General features: G+C 39.5%; 1 protein-coding gene across 1 annotated transcript in view; it reads left to right on the top strand.

Annotated features, from left to right (window-relative positions):
* The first annotated feature begins 2,573 nt into the window (after positions 1-2,573).
* LOC117491880 (alpha-2-macroglobulin-like protein 1) overlaps positions 2,574-21,086 on the top strand; it is a 35,421-nt gene continuing 16,908 nt past the window's right edge. The window contains exons 1-18 of the mRNA XM_034141992.1: positions 2,574-2,782; positions 6,396-6,576; positions 7,657-7,813; positions 9,798-9,850; positions 10,319-10,339; positions 10,799-10,967; positions 11,070-11,154; positions 12,239-12,353; positions 12,446-12,560; positions 12,656-12,765; positions 14,538-14,693; positions 15,408-15,644; positions 15,939-16,002; positions 16,503-16,648; positions 16,757-16,906; positions 18,446-18,622; positions 18,844-18,919; positions 19,984-20,104. Coding sequence (XP_033997883.1) covers positions 2,703-2,782; positions 6,396-6,576; positions 7,657-7,813; positions 9,798-9,850; positions 10,319-10,339; positions 10,799-10,967; positions 11,070-11,154; positions 12,239-12,353; positions 12,446-12,560; positions 12,656-12,765; positions 14,538-14,693; positions 15,408-15,644; positions 15,939-16,002; positions 16,503-16,648; positions 16,757-16,906; positions 18,446-18,622; positions 18,844-18,919; positions 19,984-20,104 — 2,213 coding nt within the window. The 5' untranslated portion in view covers positions 2,574-2,702. The remainder of the gene's footprint in view (positions 2,783-6,395; positions 6,577-7,656; positions 7,814-9,797; positions 9,851-10,318; positions 10,340-10,798; positions 10,968-11,069; positions 11,155-12,238; positions 12,354-12,445; positions 12,561-12,655; positions 12,766-14,537; positions 14,694-15,407; positions 15,645-15,938; positions 16,003-16,502; positions 16,649-16,756; positions 16,907-18,445; positions 18,623-18,843; positions 18,920-19,983; positions 20,105-21,086) is intronic.

Raw genomic sequence — 21,086 nt, 5'->3', positions numbered from 1 at the left:
TCTAAACTGATTGTTGGTTTTAAGTCTTTGTTTTTTAAGTCTCGAATTACTGTTTGACCTTCTGTGTTGCTTGTTTTTAATTATGTTCTGTAAGGTGTCCTTGAGAGCTTTGAAAGGCGCCCATAAATAAAATGCATTATTATTATTAATGTATGCTGGTCACCTGGAATCATTGTAAGCTTCCAGCATGGTATATTTAATACTATTATTAAACATAAGCTGGTGATAGATGGATGCTGGTGACCAGCCCAGCATACTATGCTGGTCTATGCTGTTTTTTTTAGCTCGCCAGGATGGCTGGTTTAGCTGGTTTAGCTGGTGCACCAGCTAAACCAGCTAAACCAGCCATCCTGGCCAGCTAAAGTGTCCAAAACCCCTCTGGTGACCAGCCCAGCATACCAGCTGGTCTATGCTGTTTTTTTAGCTGGCCAGGATGGCCGTTTTAGCTGGTTTAGCTTAGGGTGCACCAGCTAAACCAGCTAAACCAGCTAAACCAGCTAAACCAGCTAAACCAGCCATCCTGGCCAGCTAAAGTGTCCAAAACCCCTCTGGTGACCAGCCCAGCATACCAGCTGGTCTATGCTGTTTTTTTAGCTGGCCAGGATGGCCGTTTTAGCTGGTTTAGCTTAGGGTGCACCAGCTAAACCAGCTAAACCAGCTAAACCAGCTAAACCAGCTAAACCAGCCATCCTGGCCAGCTAAAGTATCCAAAACCCCTCTAAACCAGCCAACCATTCCAGCCTAATATCTAAGCTGTTTTTTTCAGCAGGGTGCCATGGTAAATGTATGTTTAGGTTCACATAGACTATGACAGTGTTCAGTAGCTGCCAATATACTTACACACAGTATCACTAACAACTGTGTACAGTAAGTTAAGTACAGCCTGCTTGAATGTACTTTGACAGTAAATTGATATTATGAAGTCATCGAACTGTCAGTTTTAAAAGATTCTTTTTTTCCTGAATAACTACCAATAGGTGTTTATATGCTTCATTAATCTCCATAGATGACACTGAAAAAGTTTTTTTAATTGAATCTTTTATTTAGCAGGGACAATGCACATCAATGAACACTTAAAACAATAACATGTGTCGAGCGTAAATATGCCAGATTTAGCTTTGAGCTAATTTCCATCCGCAGTCCCTCACATAAAACATTTAAGAAAATGACATTTTACAAACATAGCAAAAACAAATACATGATATGCAAAAAGAGCAAGAGCTCTAAATAAATACAAGTATTTATGACATGGTAATACAATATAGCAGCAACGACATATAAAGTGCAAGAGAAGATACAAGAGATACATAGTGTGAGAGAAGATACCCCTGTATTAAATTGCATTTAGCGGTGATTGCACGGTTTGTTTCTCAACCATTCTTTCAATTGACCTTTGAAGCTATTGAGAGTGGGACAATCCCGTATCTCAGTTGGGAGGCTATTCCAGAATGAGCTGCCTTTTAATGGAAAGGACATTTTGTCCAAAATTGGTCCGTCTGCGGTGGACTTCACAGTCTCCTCTGGTTTCTGACCTAGTGCAGTGTCCAGTATCTTTTTTGTGGATGAATTCCCCTCAGGGAGGGGGGGCCATTCCATGTAAACATTTATAAATAAAACACATACTTTTAAAAGACTTGTCAAAACTCAAGAAATTGTGTTTTTCAAGGATGGTGGTGGTAGGAATAAGGCTTTCTGTCAAACACCTTGATAGCTCTCTTGTACAGCTGTTCTATTGGTTTAAGGGTTGTGGCACAAGCAAATGACCAGTTTGTAAAACAGTATTCAATATGGGATAGAATCATACAGTGGAGGTATGACTTAGCAGCATTGACAGTTAAGAAAGGTCTGATTTGTTTAAAATGTTGCAAGTTGTATTTAATAGTATTTGATACTTTCTTAATGTGTTTCTTAAAAGTTAAGTTTGAGTCCAATATGACTCCAAGATTCTTGAACTGGGAGACTAGTTCTAATTCTTGTCATTAGTCAAAGCGAAACCTTTGTCTAAATGTTTGGTGATTAGTTTTGACAACCATTTCTCAGCTATCTTAGAGACACCGGGGAGGATATATGCATTATTATTATTAATGTATGCTGGTCACCTGGAATCCTGGTAAGCTTCCAGCATGGTATATTTAATACTATTATTAAACGTAAGCTGGTGATAGATGGATGCTGGTGACCAGCCCAGCATACCAGCATACTATGCTGGTCTATGCTGTTTTTTTTAGCTGGCCAGGATGGCCGGTTTCGCTGGTTTAGCTGGTGCACCAGCGAAACCGGCCATCCTGGCCAGCTAAAGTGTCCAAAACCCCTCTAAACCAGCCAACCATTCCAGCCTAATATCTACTGGCTGGTCAATTTAGCTGGTCAGGGTGGTTGACCAGCCTGACCAGCTTGACCAGCTTGACCAGCCTGACCAGCTAAGTTGGTCTAAGCTGGTTTTTTTCAGCCGGGTAGGGAGGAGGCTGCCGAGCTCCAATGGATTTTTGGGGGAGTGACTCCAGAGGGAAGGGTGGCGTTGGTTTGGAGTTAAAAAGCCAACCACCGCCTCCACCCCCACAACGTTTGAGCAACCTGCCCTGCACATCACTGTCCGCTCTCTCTGCATACGGCCTGCAGTCAGTTGGTCTGGAAGTTCGTGCTCCTCCGGTGCACTCTGCTCAACTTGCCCCGCTGCAAAGCTCTATCTCCGGTGTGTAGACATGGCACCGCCACCTGTGCTGCTAATGCTCGCGGTCGTCATCTCATCAGCGCTCGTGCAATCTTCATCACTCGATGGAACGTGAGTACAATGTTTTTTTTCCCCCAAACTGTCGCAACTCGTGTTATTGTTTGCAAAAGTTTGCTATGTGCGTCCCGTCATGCTGTGTTTGACGGTTGAGATGAAGTTGGCTAAAAGTTCAATTCAATGTGGTGAATGTTTTGCATCACTAAAGGACTTTAAATCCAGTATTGTGTCTTGGAGAGGCAAAAAGTCTTGTTGGCCTCAGGCTACTGTAATGCAATATATAGTGGTGTTTGTGTGTGTGTATGTGTCAGAGAGTACCCCCCCATCTGCTAGCAATAACCACCATTTGAATTTTAAGCTGCCAACAGGTGTAATGTAACTAAATTTAAGTAATGTACCTAAGTACAATTTTGAGGTAATTTACTTGAGCATATTCATTTAAAGGTGGGGTAGGTACATTTGAGAAACCGGCTCGAGATACACTTTTTGTTATATTCCATGGAATGCTCTTAACATCCCGATAGCAATGAATATTTTAAGTGCTTTGACAAAAAATCCATAAAAAAATGTCATCTGTGGAAGCCGTAATACTGTAAAAAGCACGACCGGCCGGCCCGGCTAAAATAACTGGATGGCCTACCTGCCTGTCAGCCTTCCATCTGTGCACAAACTTATCTCGTGCCCTCATTGGTCATGTGCGCGTTCGTGTGTGTTGGAGGAGGGGCTCTGTAAGGAAGTAGCAGATTTCTTCCGGCTGTGTATTTTCAAATTCTAGCGCACTCGAGCTGGAAAATTACCTACCCCACCTTTAATGCTACTTTGTACTTACTCCACTACAATTCAGAAATAAATCGTGTACTGTATTTCTACTCCACTACATGTATTTATCTTAGGTTACTCTGCATATTTAGATTAATGATACATTCACAATCTACCCTGCAGCGTACAAAGTAATTACAATTTGTTCAACCTTTACCAGCTTTGATAACACTTGAATGCAGCAATACTCATCAAAACATTGTATTATTCTAAAATGGGCCAATCTGCATAATGAGTACTTATACTTTTGATACTTTAAGTATATTTTAAGGCCAATACTCTTACTTGAGTAACATTTTGTTTGCAGGACTGTTACTTGTAACAGAGTCATCTGACACTCTGGTTCTTTTACTTTTACTTACAAGATCTGAGTACTTTTTCCACCTCTGGCTGGCCATATCTGCTAAGTTACTGAACAATGATAAAGTATTATTTGGTTAATCTACTAAATCAAGTGGTGACCATCAGTTTAAAGGAAACACTTTGTGCTGTTTTAGCCTTAAAGCCAAACATGTTCCTAAATCAAGATACTAGCTCTTATTTCCACAGACACACTCTGCATATTGATCGAGTTCTGACCCTTGTTTTCACAGCCCTGTGTGTTATCTGCTCTGTGCTCATCTTGACTCGCATGCCTTTCATAGTTTAGTATCAGAGTCAAATGACTTTTCCTCATCATGCAACTTTTGCTCAGGCTGAGATGGCATCAATATTCTCAGCAGCACCACCCAAAACTCAATAAAATGTGTCCTTTATTTCTCATTGGCGGCAGTGCAGGCCCCTGTATGCCAACAAGCCTCAAACACAGTATATTCAGCAGTGTTGTTTAGGCGTGTCATTTCATGCAATTTACAATAACACAACATTTCAAACACCAATTTGCATATGTATTTTTCAGTGGTGAAAGAGGAACTCAATACCAGAATTACAACTAAAGGTCCAGTACAGATTCTAATCAAAATGTACTAAAAGTGCCACTGATTATGTTATATTTTAACTCATAAAGTGTAGTGTAAAAAAAATATTACTATACTGCTAAATCCACTGACACACTTTAAAACACTGGTCTTTTTCGCATTTTTACCTAGGAAACATTTTTGAGAAAAAAACTGATTTTATTATATAAAATATATTAAAGACTTATTGAGATTTTAAAATCAATTTCAAAAGACTCCTCTCCAGTACAGTTAGCAGCACAAATGACAAGGTTGCAACCAAAAAGACAATCTAAGAATTTAACATAAAATCAAAGAGCAAATTAAAGACCAACACAAAATCTAAATACATTCAAAGCATGTTATTTTAGAATCACTTTTTTAAAATTCGTCCAAATAGACCAGGTCCTGAAGGTTCAGAGGATTTTGCAACAGATTCTGAACTGCAGAAGCCGCATACTTGGCTGGCATTTTTCCAGTTCGATACGGACTTTACGGAAAGCTAGTAGGAATAAGTCTTAGGAGCAAAACAACTGTCGTTTTTTATTGCAGGGTATAGTTCTAAAGGTAAACATCCTTATAAAGTACAAAATGCCATAAGTTAAGTCTGCCAGTATACAAAGCTTCTGGCTCGATCTTTCTGGCTAAATTCGCACACAAAATGCATGGCAGTAGTAGTTGGGAGAAAAAAGAATCCTCGACAACTGCAATATTAATGCTACTGTCAGAATGTAGAAGTCAACGAGGCTATCAATTTAGTAAGCTAGCTAGCTAGCGGGTAGATAATGCATAAAATGACAAAAGCAAAATGTATAAAATAAAAACGTTTTGAGACTAAAATTACAATATAAAACCCAAACTAGTTCTTTGATCGATGTCAGCTGCTGACACGCACCACTTAGCTTTCCTGTCAATCTTTGACTGTACTTTATAATAAATGGAAAACAGTCAAGATATGTTAACTTATTTCACACAAAAAATAATTGTCATAGCCTCTGCCATTTCTGACAGTATCAGCAAAACTCTACTTAGAGCTTGTGAATACTTAATTCAAATTGAATCTTAACCTGTTAAATATAACCCTATCTGAAGGGAGCGTGCCACTTGGTGCTGATGGGGTAGGGTACAATGGTGCTGTGATACTCTCTTAGTGCACTTTCATGTTGTGTTTGGTGAACACCTGCACAGCGTGGGACTGTGTAGTGTTGTCTCGAATCGCTTATGGCTGCTATGCCTTAACTGGAAGTATTGATAGACCCTCAGCTAGCTAGTTAGCTAGCGACTTCATCTTTCGTGGTAGCAAATCATTACAGACTTCTCAATTTACCCAATAAAATGAGCAGTGGCTGCTTTTATCACCAGTAGAGTGGAAAGTGTATCAAATATAGAAAAACAGCCACATGTATAACTTTAATTTAAATAGTGCTGTGTTGACTTGAGCAGTCGCAATTGGGCCTGGAAGCGCCACTACTGTTACGTAGCTAAGATGGCGATCATAGAGTGTGATTAGCGTTCCACAGTCAACTTTTTAAACCGGTATGAGTGCACCTTTCGGGAACTCGTGGTGCATTTTTACCATCATTTTGCATGGGAACGCACTTAAACAGCTAAAATGGCACGTTTAATCACAGATGTACGACAATGAATACACAGCATAGGGTTTTTAAGTGTTCAGCTCCACCTCATGGCTTTAATTTATGTAACAGGTGATGTCAATAACGGCTAATTATTTCCTTCTGCTCAGCCTCAATGGGTACTAGAAAAAAATCCATGACTCCAATAGTTGATATAGGAGCATTTTTGCAATAACCAAACGCATAAGAATGAGTACTAAAAACCCTGCTTTCTGTTCTGATGTGAAGCACACCATGTCCTTTTTTTTAACTAATGTAATGTCCTCTTTCTGGCTGCAGTGTTTTTGCAGTGACTGTGAGCTCCCAGGTGAGAGGAGGGAAACAGGAGACCCTGTGTGCTCACATCGACGGCCCAACGATGCCCATCAAATTGACCATCACCCTCGAGATCGGCCCTGGCAAAACCACCATACTCGAGCAGGCTGTTGACAAGGACTTCTATCGCTGCTTAAACTTCCAGGTCTGACTCATTATGTGTACACCCACATTTTGGCAATTTGCAAAGTGTCGTCTCAAATTTCAGTCAAAACAAATAAAATGTATAACTGCTCTTAGTCATTTGCTTCTGCATGTTCAGTGCCAAAGTAGAGTATGGAAGATCGGGAGGGGAGGGAAGTTGTTGTTAGTGGTTAGATGCATTCAAGGGACGTTCCTCTCGCCCCTAATCAGCTAGCTGGCTCCATGACTGAGGCTTTCAACAGCCACATTTTTGAAGTAGTCCCTGTTATATAATCGCAGTTCCATTAGCAAGTAAAAACACATGACGACATTTCCTGATTAACCATGTCGCGGTAGAGGTCTGTTCTTTTATTTCTCCAAACAGTTCTTGTATACAATTATAGGTACAATCTACATTGAACATACCCCAGTTCTTACCTTACATGGTCCCCTGTTTTGCTTTTTGGGGTTTTCCCTTTCTGGTAGTGTTATATAGGTTTGTGTGCATGTAAATGGTCTGCAAAGGATAAAATCACAAAGTTCCCTCCAGAGGGAGTTTCTCTCCCACCCAGCGCTCCAACACAACACATTGTACATGATAGGCTAAGGGGAGGGACATTTTCGTCATCTCTAAAAGGTTGAACAATCACAACAGAGCTGGCCAGCTAACCAATCAGAGCAGACTGGGCTCTGGTTTCAGACGGAGGGTGAAAAGAGGTGCTGCAGCACAGGCACTATGGGGGAAAATAAAGACCCTTTTTAACATTAAAGCATGTAAACATGTATGAACCTGAAAATCAAGTAACATGTCCTCAGCTTTAAAGCGGCCAGATTATGCTCATTTTCAGTTTGCTCTGATTGGTAAACTGGCTGGCTTCGTTGTGATAGGTCAACCGCTTACAGATTAGCGCTAGCAAATAGAAGCACACGTGTTACAAAGTGATGTCACTTTGTCGCAGAAGTAAATAAAGGAGTCCAAAGGAGGCGTTTTAATGCACCAAAACGTATGCAACCCACTACAGGAGAGACAAAACCCCAAAAAGCATAATATGGGCCATGTCATATACCCTCTCTGAAAGATGTATGTTTTCTTCTTTTACAGGTCCCCACAGTGCATCACAGAACTGTGGCATCCATTAATGTCACTATTACGGGTGAGGGTGTCTCGATGAGCAAGATAACCAAAATCATGATTGAGCGTCCTGCTTTCATCCACATCATCCAGACTGATAAACCCATCTACAAACCTGGACAGAAAGGTTAGTATCACATGTTGTGGTACTTCACTTTTAGGGTTTCCTGCTGTGTGGTAAAATGACTGCTCTGCTGCAGTCGTACTGTTCATACAGCCCACATTCTCCCCTCTGCAATGCTTACCGATTCAGCTGCACTTGCACAATTTTGGACTACATAATGCTGAGCCACTAATTGACAACTTTAGGAATTATAACTAAATTCAGCACACAGAAAGATGGTGGTTGAGTTCTTGGTGGAGGTTTAATGCAACAAATATCACAAAAAAATCACCAATTAAATGCAGTAAAACCCCACCTAACTTTTAAATGTGCATTCATGTAATGTTATTTTTGTAATCACCACGTTATTGCAAAATTAATATTACCTTGGTATATTTGCTATAGAAAGACGAGACGGGTGTCCTAATATGATACTACTATTATCTACCGCTACAAAAGCCAAAAACACTCAAATTAGGAGAAAAACACTGCACTTTAAAAAATGATGCAAATGACTGACTAAAGTACCCGCATAAACAAAACCCTACAAACTGAAAACGCTGCAAATAAAAAAACGCTGCAAGAAGCTCAAATGAAAACGAGGACACTAAAAAGTGATGCACAGCTGGAAGAAGAGTGCTTGTTGACGTTAGTCTGTTCCATAATTAAGTGTCGTCAGTATATTTGAAATGACTAGGTTGGATACGTTCCCTATAGCTTTCAGCAGATTTGCAATAATATTGGAAGGAATCGTGCGATCACATTGTTAGAATAATCCAATAAAAAGGACATTTTAGGAAAGTTTCCAACAACAGTTACAGTTGTCTAAAATTATTCCCGAATGCCCTCCAGAGTGCATTCATTTTAGTGTCCCTGTTGTGTTTTGAGCAACTTAAAGCGTTTTTACTTGCAGCGTTTTATTTTTGCAGCATTTTGTGTTTGCAGGGCTTCATTTATGCTGCGCCTTCAGTAAACGATGTGCATGTTTCGTGAAGTTGGTAAAGATGTTTCCTCATTTGGATGTGTTTGGGCACATTTTTGTTTTTATATTTTAAAAGTGCAGCGGAAAATGTGCAAAAGTGTTTTGCTGGCTTTGAAGAGCGTTGGCACATGCTGGCCACTGTACCGTACATATGTAATCAAAAAGTGCTTCGGTAGTAAAAGGCATTTCACGCAATCGGGTTGAATTTAAAAAAAAAACAACCTAAAAAAACGTTTCTATGGTGACCTCCCCTGCTAGCTTCATTCAGCTTTCATCTGATTGGTTGTGTGTCGAAAGGTCAGTGGTAAAGAAGGTCTTTGTCATCTTTGCCATAAAATCCTCTATGATTAGACCCTACCCACTCCATGGCTCTGGAGGAGCTTCAATAGAATGACTAGTTCAGTGATGTCATCAGGGTTATTTTGTCTTGTGTTTGGGGATTTTTCATGAAAAGCCAGTATTACATACTGTATAGGGGTTTTCCAGGCACCAGGGGTATCACTAAAGAATCACTAATTCTATAGAGTAGCATTAAAAAAATATACAGTATCCAGTGTTTTGGACCTTTTGTCCCTTACTACTTCAGAGATTCTGCTGATCTAATTTTGACTGGTTTTCTTTTTTAAATAATTCCCCTTTCTTGACAAAGAGGCCGATATTAATTGCTGCAGTGCCTTTTTTAAACATTGTTTCTCATAAACCCTAGACTGTGGCTGACTAGCACTTCACCGTCTACAGTGTAACGCAATAGGAAAACTTCAGAAATATGCTTTTTAAAATAGCTTCACACAGTCCGCTATCACTAGAAACTTAGCAAACTTTATCTAACTTAGGCCTTTAAGAATAGTGCCTTTGTACCATGCAAGTTATCCATCAATGTCCCTCCTCCCACTGGCTGTACTGTAGGGTTTTATTGAATTGATTCTCTGTTTCCCTTACCGATGTTATGTATTGCTGTTTGTGTTTTATGTTCAGAGAAAACATTAATGCTATTTTTATTTATTTTTTCCTGCTTTTTATTTACAGTCCAATTCCGAATCGTCTCGATGGATTCCAATTTCATTCCTGTAGCCCGACTGGTATGTATATTTATATTTATATTGTTAATTGCAATCATTTTCACCAGGATAATTGTGCCATGAATTCATCCCATGCCTAGCCAACTTTAATAATATGTGTAATACTGTCTGACCTACTATACGAGTCTCTAAACTAAAACATATTAAACATATTGAATATTTGTAAATATATAAAATGACGGAACAAAATGTCCAAATCAAATGTTAAAAGTCAGAAATGTATTCATTTTGTATTATACTGACGAGTGCCCCTGCTGAAATGTATAATCTTTATTTTTTAACTGTATGAAACTGCATCCAAAACTATGACTGTTTTAATTACCAATTACCCAGTACTCCTCCTGTTAGTGGATTGTTAATTTTTGCTATTGAAAAAGCTAATGATTTATATTCTGTGTTGTATTCTTCTTGCATATAATGTAATGTACAAATTCTACATGCAACTGAAAATGTTCTTTTCTTTTTCAGTACAAAGTGGTGGAGCTCCAGGTAAGAATGACACAAAGTTATTGTATGAGAAGCTGTCTCTAATGCTTGCTGTATAAGACCCTTATACACATTGTGTGCTAATTATATAATTCTATACTAATAGAGATAAATGCAGTGTTTTATTTTGAGAACATTTTAAAGACCCTATTGGCAGGATTTAAAAATTGTTTCTGGCTTTTCATTTGATTATGGCGACCCCTAGTTGTAGTGCCAAAAATATAATCCAATCAACAAACATTGACATAAACTTACACTAACTTTCACAAGTATTATAATGTCTGCCATCTGAATAATTTAAAAGATGCAACTATTACAGGAAAAAATCCATAAGGTTTTTGTTGCCTTATTATGAAGGATAGAAAAACATCCTTGTGAGCGTAGATACCATGAGACACCATCAGTCCACAGTTCATTTTTGGGTCTAAACTCAACCTCAAATGTGCCTCTGCCTTCATGTAGGATCCCAATTCAAATCGCATTGCTCAGTGGTTGGATAGGAACCTTGTTAGCGGTATCCTTGATATTTCCCACCCCATGATTCCTGAGGCGGTTCAGGGAAGCTATGTGATCACTGCCACAACGGACCAAGGAGAGAAAATATCCCACAGTTTCGACATCAAGGAATACGGTCTGCTGCAGTTATTTGCTGAATATTACCAAAATGATTGATATGTTTGATCTATGTTCCTTTTCAGCAGTTCGATTTTTAAATCATTTTCCTCTCCTTCAGTTTTGCCAAAATATGAGGTAAAGGTTGAACTACCCAATGTGATCTCCATCCTGGACAAGGAGGCAACGCTAAAGATTTGTGGAAAGTGAGTGTCTCGCATCAAGGACCTGACAGTGGTTAGCAATGGCAATGAAGTTTAGCACAGTGGCTATTTTATTAAAAAGATATGTAATTCTCCTCAATTTTGGTATAACGAAGAGGAAAACTCTACTGGTACTGCTGCATTTTTTTGCAAGAGTATAAAACTGTTTTAGGCAATGGTGTCTGAGTGTCACAGAAAACCGTTCACTGGTATCTGAAGGCCAACACCCCAATAGTCCAAAACATGTCCCACTCGACCGAAAGCTCATTTGTCCAATGGCCCATTGCTTCACAAATACACATTCTTAACGAACAAACGGCAGCTTATAGCTATTACAACCACATAGCAACAAACCTTAATTATTGTAAATTTCTTTGGGGATTTTTGGGCTTTTTTCAATGTTTGCCCAAATATGAGAGGCTTGAGGGCAAGAGAGGACACATAGACAACTCTTTCCTATTTGTTTGTATTTATTTCTCTTTTCAACAGTTGACTTATGTAGATATCTATAGTAATTGTCCAGGTAGAAAACCTTAAAAACAATAGAAAAACACAAATGTAAGATGTTAGATAATAGAGAATGCCATACAAACAAACTGAGCATAAACAATTCAGCCATCTGAATCTAATTAGATTTTTAATTTTGTCTTAACAATAAAAGTGTTTCCTACTACAGCAAAGGCATGACCTGCATCAAACTGCCTCCGATTGGCTAGTACATGTTGCGTTCGTCTGTTGAGTTGGCTAAAATTAGGAATGCCGTTTGAGATTTATTATAGGTCGGTTACAAATATCACGGTTGGGGTGAAAATATTAAGGTGAGTCAATCGGAGGCTGAGTAGGGACTTTCATGTCTTAATCATGGATGGAAGGAAAATAAAAGCATACGTATTTTTGGAGCAATGGTCGTTTTTCTTTGGTAAACAAATGAGCAGTTTGTGTGTACTGTTAAGTGCGATTCTTAAGAAATAAGAGCTTTCAGACCTTAATGAACATTAACGTATTGCAATGCAATAAATACACATTTTAAATGTCCATGTATCCATTCCTGAAGAGCATTCCTCAATCTGTGTGCTCTCTCCTGCAGATACACCTATGGGAAACCAGTTGTTGGTTCAGTCAAGGCAGTTTTTTGCAAAATTGCAATGTTCTGGTATATAAGGGGAAAAGAAAATGATATCTGCAAAACTTATGAACTGACGGTGAGTACCCCAGATTAATAAAAGACATGCTGTTATTTCTCTCTTTAATTCAATTTTTTGGTTTGAAATTGACTTGTGCTATTATCTTCCAGACTGACAAAGCTGGCTGTGCTACACAAACTGTGAACTTGGAAGTGTTTCAACTCAACGGGATCATGAACTATGTCAGCTTTGAGTTGAATGCAGAATTGGAGGAGTACGGCACAGGTAGCTTGGCTGTTTACACAGGAGCATTGACTGTTCATTGAGTAATCACCATTATTTCCTGATGAGCTGTGATCTGTATGTTTTCTACCATTTAGGAGTCATTCTTACAGGCACTGGGCGCACCAGCTTCAGCGCTATTGTCAGAACTGTCACCTTCGAGGACGTACCTGAAGCATACATGCCTGGCATCTTGTTCGAGGGAAAGGTATTTAGTCTCGAGAGAGACCACTGGGAGCTACCATATAGATGCCGTCACCACACCACATGATACATATTTATTCATATCCATGCTAGACTAGTGGATAGTTAGCGATACCAGAGTTTGGGAAATTATCCACAAACAGTTAGGAGGGTATCTTAGAAAAAATGCATTGCGTTACATTGACCTGTAAAGAAAAATAAATGTAATTAGTAACCTAATCTGAGTATCTAAATAGAAAGGAAATGTAACCAGATTTGTTACTTTTGGATAACCTCAATATCAAATAAATAAAAGAGATAAAAAATATCAATAAGATGTTTTTTATTTTAATGTAACCTTAGAAAAGAGAAGTACAAGATATTTAAAAATGTGTCTTTCATTAAGCATATTCAGCCAGTAGCCTATACACCAACAATGAAACGCATAAGCACATAATACAGTTTAAAAAAGTCTGAATTCTGAGCTGACAGAAAATGCTCCGTTTTAGTTTTATATATACAGTTAAGCTCACACACACTATTTTATGAACATATAGGTTCACCTACTGAATTTAAAGTAGGCCATTATCGCCATTGCTCATAGGCTAGCTCAGGGGTCGGCAACCTTTTTGATATGAAGTGCCATGAAAAAAAAAAAAAATTGTTATCAGCGTGCCAACGATCGAGAATTATCAACGGGGGGGGCTGAGGAGCTTGACGCTCGTGAACTATCAACAGGAGGGCGGGGGGAGCCTCACTGCGGGGAAGCAGTGTGTGGACCTGTCAGCACAACTTACATGATGCCGAATTTAACAAACACATTTAAATAATTGGTTTAAACGGCATAATAATAAGGACGATCGTCCGTTCTGTAATTCTCCAGAACACACATGTTATGATATTAGGGTCATGCAGAGTGAGATGAGATCGCTGTCCCTTTAAGAGAGAGAGAGAGGGGTGTGGCGTGTGCATGTGTGTGTGTGGATGAGCGAGAGTGAGCGAGCGTGTGTATGTTTCTGGAAGTGAAACGAGGCAGCAGAAAAACAGAGGTCTGTGATGTATTTTGTGAAACAGAAGAACAGCTAAATAAATGCAACAGCCTCCCAAGAAGAGCTCGCCTCTCTCCAGTAATTTAAGCTAAAGTTGGTTATTGAACCTGAAGCTTGTTGCTTCTGCCCTCCTCGACTACGGTCTGGGAGCCGACAGGAAAGTTCAACACACAGATGGCCAGTCCGCCCCTTTGTAGCATATTCTTTCAATGAGAGATGAGCAGATCGCCACTGGGCTTTCAACTAAAGACACACACAGCCACGCAAAAACTGCGGCATTTGTACAGTTCCTTATGGGTACTGCAATTTGTGAAGTGCTTTCCTCCGTGGTGAAACGTTCAGCCCTGCACCACGGAGGAAAGCGGCAGAAAGTCACCTGGAGTTAAACAGAGCGGGGCTGCGCTGCGTGCATGGCTTCCTTCTGCAGGTAACGGGGAGACGCGCTCTGGCGGCGGTCTCGTTCAGGATCCGAAAATACAATTTAAATATTTTGCACACTTATCCACTTATTCCTAGTGTGCCACTGGTTATGGTGCCGCGTGCCAATGCTGGCATGCGTGCCAGGGGTTGCCGACCCCTGGGCTAGCTTATACTGCATAAATATTTACCATATGAACATGAATATTCCTATCACAAAGAGGACCAGAGGGAATAACCCCTTTAGGCTTAAACCCTTAAATGACCAGCATCGCAAAGTGTACAATTTTAGTGTTACAGTACTTGAAAGTGTCACTTTGTTGAATTACAGGTCAAAGTGATTGGTCCAGACAACAAAGCTGTCACCAATGAGGCCGTGTATGTGTCTGCTGGCAACTCTCAAGCAGTCAAGCTGACTACAGGCACGAATGGAAAGGCTTCGTTTTCTTTTGACACCGCCCTCTGGAAGGACAATGTGAATCTACAGGTTGGTTACTGCAGCATAATGAATTCAGTTCAAGAGCTTCCTATTTATAACCAATTCTCTATTGATCAATTATACAATCCATATCTAGTTAAAGAAACTTTCCACCCTATTGATCATGTTGGAGGTGAACAAGACGGGCGTAGATTATTTTTTAATTAATCCCATTTTGAGATCATTAAGTAATAGTTAAAGGTATATAGAGTGCAGGGATAAGGCCTACAATCTGGAAAAGACTTGGTAATTTACCCCTTCCGGTTACATTGTCTCAAAGTTTTTTCCAATGTGTTTGTGGTTAGCAGCCTGAAAAAAAGTCTGTGGCTAACACAAGTTTACGAGATTTTCATATTTGGTTCTACGATATAAAATATGTCAGTAAGTACCCCACTGCCGTATGTCCAAAGCTTCTATGAGTCAGAAAAATGGCGGTTGCTTCCATCATGTAGTTTGTTTATAGCTTTTTACTTTGGCTGATTGTGTTTACTCTTCAAAAATCATAAAGTGGTGTTAATATGTGGAGATTATCCTGAGTAAAAAAACTTGTGTTGGCCACAAAGCTTATTTTCTGCATTAGACGGAAATCCAATAAGCAAATCCTGTTGCTTTTTCACGAGAGAACCCTTGAGATGCTAGACTTAAAAAATACGTCAATACTGCACCTTTCTATAAGTGAAGGCGGTTGTTTTAAAACCTGAGATGTGATTGTTTGATCTACAGGCGCGATCCAGAGAGACGGAAGTGAATGAGCCGAATCTGCCAGGCGTGCGCAAACCAGAGTACTGGGCTGCATACCACAACGTCATAGCATTTTACTCCAAGAGCAGTAGTTTCCTGAAACTCATGCAGGTGAACGGGAAGCTGGCTTGTGACAAAGACGCAACGGTGCGTGTTCAGTACATCATCGAGGGGACGGAGCTGAAGAACGACCAGGAGATCCTCCAAATCTTTTACCTGGTAAGACTTGTGTAATAAGTTATGAGGTACTGTCAGTATTAGCTCATTGTAATTACCAGTTTTGCAAAGATCATCCACATGTTGCTAGCTTTTTGCTTGTAGCTGAAGCACACTAACAGACTGGGAAAGTTAGTTGCAAAATGTCATGGGTTTGTTTGCGCTGTTGTCTAGTTGGACAGTCTTTTGTTTTTCTGATCTAATATCTGACTGAACTTGAAAGACTGTAGGATGCATTGCAAAACTATATCTAATGTAATTATTTAATTGATCTGCCTGCCTCATGTTTCTTCGTAGGTGATGTCCAGGGGTGGAATTGTTCAGCATGGCAGTCTCCCAGTTGCTGTTCAACCGTATATTGGTAATAACAACTGCTACTTAAACTAAGATGGGCATCAAAATGTATTAGTCTGGTCATGATTGTATTTCTATTATTGTCAGCAGATGCCAATCACAAGGTAGCCACGCCCAAATGCACAACCTACTTCATTGTCTATTTGACTCTAAATGGGATCATAATGTACAAAATTAACATCATGATGTATTAAAGATAATTACAACTACTCAATGAAACCATAAACTCATAAAGAATATATTTACCAAATTATTATATTAGGGACTTTTTTTTCATAGACTTCTATGCATTCAGAGTTTTTGCAACCAGTGGAGTCTCCACCTGCTGGGCATTTATTTAAAAAATATATATATATATGCATGTGCCTATTGGTACCTACATTAGCATCAGGCTACTTTCGCAGGTTATTATATTATGTTAGTTGAATGAGAAAAGTACATTATTTGTGATTACTTATTGTGATAATTTCATATGTAATTTCCTTTTCTCTCTGTGTCATGGTTCAGTCAACAAAGGAGAGTTGTCTGTGCCACTGCGTCAGGTTACAAACCTGGCACCTTTTGCCCAGGTGGTCGTTTATACTGTGATGCCCAAAGGGGAGCTTGTGGCCGATAGCATGGACTTCCCAATCAGTCTCTGCCTCAATAACAAGGTATTCAACTTCATGGTTTTAAGTCTTTACCATACAGTAGGTCTTTACTTCTTCACTTATTTTGGGCTGTCAAACTAATGCTTCCCCACCTCGGTGTCTTCTCTGCAGGTGTCTCTGAGGTTCTCCTCTCTCCAGGAGCTTCCAGCAGAGAAGACCACGCTCACCCTGCAGGCTCACCCAGGCTCCATGTGCTCCGTCAGAGCCATCGACCAGAGCGTCCTGCTGCTGCAGAAAGAGCAGGAACTCACTGTTGACTCGGTATGAAACCATATCATATCTTTGAGCATGATGTTTTTAATGCTTAAAACAAGGCATGGATTTAAAAGCAGCTAGAAGTTAAAATAGTATAGATAGAAAACAAGGATTCTCATTACGCAACATACGGTTGCACAACCAATTGTCGTTGTAGCCTAGTCCATTATGCTAGACATGGAAACCCGATGGAACAGAGAGAAAAAAAAACTTTACAAATCGACCTAGTTAACATTTATTTTGCTTCCTCTTAATACTGGAGTCAAGTGCAATAGCATGATATTGGATGATATAGCCCCTGAAATATCTTTTGAATTGATCAGTAATGATTGTCCTTGATCTGACTGTAAATCATTCTAATACACTCTACAGACTCGGTAAATGCAATGACTTTCTGCTAAAGATAACATTCAGATCAGTCCTTTTCATTTATTAGTTAACAGTTTTTTAACATAGAGCTTATATTTGACACTTTTTATAGCCTACAGTTTTCACAGAAATATTCAGCAGAGCTGACCTGTGGTGCTGTGTAGCTACTGACTATTCGCACTACTTATCTTGAGAAATCAGTCTTTTTTTTTTCCCCACAAACTAACACAAATTAACCAGTTATAGAAACAAAAAAATCAAGTTGTGATTTCCAGATAAAGGCATTACAAATACCTTTTTTCCACTGTCAGCTGCCAGATCCACACTGAATTTGAAATTAGCCCAGCAGTACAGCTGTTCTTTGCCTGCATTCTGCAGGTCTTTTTTTATTTGAACTTAAAGGTCCCATGACATGGCCATTTCTACTGATCATAATTCCATTGTTGAGGTCTACTAGAATAGATTTACATTGTTCAATGTTCCAAAATCACATTGGTTTCTCATACAGCATCTCTGTATAGTATTGTGTGTATTCACTCTCTGCCCTCCCCTCCCTATGAGCCCACTGTGCTCTGATTGGTCAGCTCTCCCACTCTGTTCTGATGAGTCCACCACCGTTACAGCGGAACATCAGTGATTATGTGTTACAATGGCATTCGTTAGCAACCAAAAAAAGCAGCCGTGTTGGCAGGACGTTGCGGGGCTCGCTGCTCCGCCCTTGGAGGCTCGAGGAGCTGACAGTGTGAGCTGTATTACTGGTTTTGTTTCCTGGTTACTGCGTGGGGTCTGCGAGACACCGCCAAACTCAGCCTGAGCACACACACATACACTCACAGCCAGGCTGTTCGCCACACACTCACAGCCTGAGAAAAGATAAGGCTGAGTGAGTGTGTGCCGGCGAAACTCCACGGAGTAGCGCGGCTGAGAAAATATGTGTGTGTGTGTGTGTGTGAGGAGCTCCACGGATTGGTCCATTTGGTCGTCGTTGCGTCACTGTGACCAGGAAGAAAAACATGGAAAAAGAAAAATGTCCAACGAGGCGTTCTGGGGCAGCATAGACAGGTCTTTTCTGTGTTAATGTTGTATTAGGAACATGATGATGATGTTGACTTGGACTGATCTTTACCTTCTGTGTAAACTGATGACTTACCCTGACTCATGTGTGTTTTTATGCAGGTGTACAGCCGGTTGCCTGTGCAAAAGCTCTCAGGATACAGCTATGAGGTTGCAGACGCTGAGTCCAATCCCTGCAAGTTTCTGCCAGTACCAGGGCTTGGAATCAGGAGCTTTGGTAGTCGCCCATTCTACTTTCCAGGGGACGATCAGAAGAATGACGTCTACAACATTTTTAAAGTGAAACATGTCATTTTTTTATTGGTTTTAAATAATGGGCTATAGATATTGAGATTGATAGATATAACATACATTTTTAAGGAGAAAATGTATCCTTTTGTAATTTATGTCAGGGTCATTTCAAACTGTGTGACTGCGTTAGAAATGTGTGACCAATCATATACAAAATATGACTTAATATTTTGTTTGTTAACTAATAATCTCTCTCTTTCCCCTTCTAGGGAATCGGGATCAAAATTGTGACCAACTCCGATATTAGAAAACCTTATGACTGCTATCCATGGCGCTATTACGAGAGTATGTTTTATAGTTTGCTACTGATATTGTCCATTCTTATTGACAGTAGGGCAATAAATATAATATACTGTACACTATTACAGCACTGATTCTTGAGATAAGTTACAAAACAAGTTAAATACAACCCTTATTTGAATGTGGTATATTTATTAGACAAAGGAATGAGCCAACAAATCAGGTCAGGTAACACCTTTTTTATAAAAACAAACAAAAACTTTTTATTACAATTGACATTTATTAATTTCCTAACTTGATTTTGTCAACTCCGTCAGATACACCAAAAAGCATGCAATTTTTATTAAATTAATGCACGAACAACTTAGATGTGTATATATAAACTTCTGGTGCTTTTTTAAACACGTAAACAAATAGCTGTAGGCTATCCATGGTTCCGATAGAGTGGGGGGGGGGGGGGGGGGGATATAAGGAAAACACAGACACTCATCACCGAGGTCACAATATCAATCGATCCAGCAGAGCAATAGCCTATAGGCAAAACACAGAAGATCAACAAAAGATATGACATAAAATAACTTGCCAAAGCTGAAGTAGATGGTCAACTTCATTCATTTTCTTTCTGTTTTACTGATTTTAATCGCTATACGCTGCTCTCTCTCTCTCCTCTTCACAACTACTATTTTCGCGGCACATGTACTTACAGCCAATCAGCTCTCTGAATTATGAGATGACGTTTGGTAGGTATGTCAGCACAGTGCCCCTATGGTGATTATTCTTTTGCCGCGCACATTGAATAGAAAAATACTCTTGAGCATGCGCAGTGTAGTTTTTACAGCACCCATTCATTTTGACAGCAGAGAGAGGGGCTAGATCGGGGCTTGCCCCACATCGCTCAACACGGCTCAATAGGCACACTGTGGACACTAATTGGAAGAACGCAGACTAAAACAGCAATGTACAGACGAATCAGATGACTAAACATGATCTTAAAATATATTTTAACATATATTGTTTTTGCATATTTTTTGAATTATTATTTGCATTACTTTCTGCTGACACTAGGTGGTGCTTAATTCGATTGTTGTTTTTTATTTGTGTGTTCCCAGAGCTAGACTCTCCGATAGTCATGGCCATGCCACAAAGTCCAGGTGGTGAAGAAGAGCAGAAGAAAGAGACTCTCAGGACATTCTTCCCTGAAACCTGGATCTGGGACCTAGTTTCTGTGGGGTAATAATAACAACATATATGAATAGGAAGAAAAAATAAGACATTTGTGACTTTCAAACGTGCGTGTGAGCAAACACATTACGTTTAACAATATAGGCATTATATCATTAACAAGTTATTTTTCAGTTAGAAAGATTAATTTGTTTATTTATGTTGAATGGAAATCAATGTTCATGATTAACCATCACATTTTCTGTCTAAATAGTGGAAAAAAACAGTCCATGACCCCCATATATTAAATAAAAAATGATATTGAACTGTAAACAAACGGCAAACCGTTACACTTTAGAATCCGGCCCGGCTAAAATAACTGGATGGCCTACCTGCCTGTCAGCCTTCCATCTGTGCACAAACTTATCTCGTGTCCTCATTGGTTATGTGCGCGTTCGTGTGTGTTGGAGGAGGGGCTCTGTAAGGAAGTGGCAGATTTTCTCCGGTTGTGTATTTTCAAATTCTAGCGATCTCGAGCCAGTTTCTCAAACTTACCTACCCTACCTTTAATAAAGAATGGACAAAGTTGTACAATTTGAAAATGCTTCAAAACTGTCCATACTGGCAATGTTACAAATTTGCAACAGTTGCAAAATTGCTTCAATGGAAAGTTGGAATATAAGTGTCACCTAATTTATATGAAATATGGTACAACATGATCCTCTATTTTCTTTTTTAGTTCCTTTTAAACAAAATGCCCTGAATTTGAGTTCCCCTAGTTTAAAAGTTTTGCATATATATCTAGGTCTTTTATTGTGAAAGGTAAGAACAGGAAGAATGTATCTTGTATGAGCTGCCTTTGTCAAGGTTGCTTGCAATAATGAAGTTTGATACAATACTGACCTTTTGGAGGGATACAAATAGAAATACACGATTCCAGGGCCATTTTTTATAAATGTAACTTGTTTAAATAATGTATTTGTGTTAGTTGTGATGGCAGTGTGGCTCTCACAAAGGCTATTTTGGTCTGTTCAGCACATCGTACAGTTAA

This window comes from Trematomus bernacchii, unplaced genomic scaffold, assembly GCF_902827165.1.
Source record: "Trematomus bernacchii unplaced genomic scaffold, fTreBer1.1, whole genome shotgun sequence".
NCBI lineage: Eukaryota > Metazoa > Chordata > Actinopteri > Perciformes > Nototheniidae > Trematomus > Trematomus bernacchii.
This window is presented reverse-complemented; position numbering and strand designations above follow the sequence as displayed.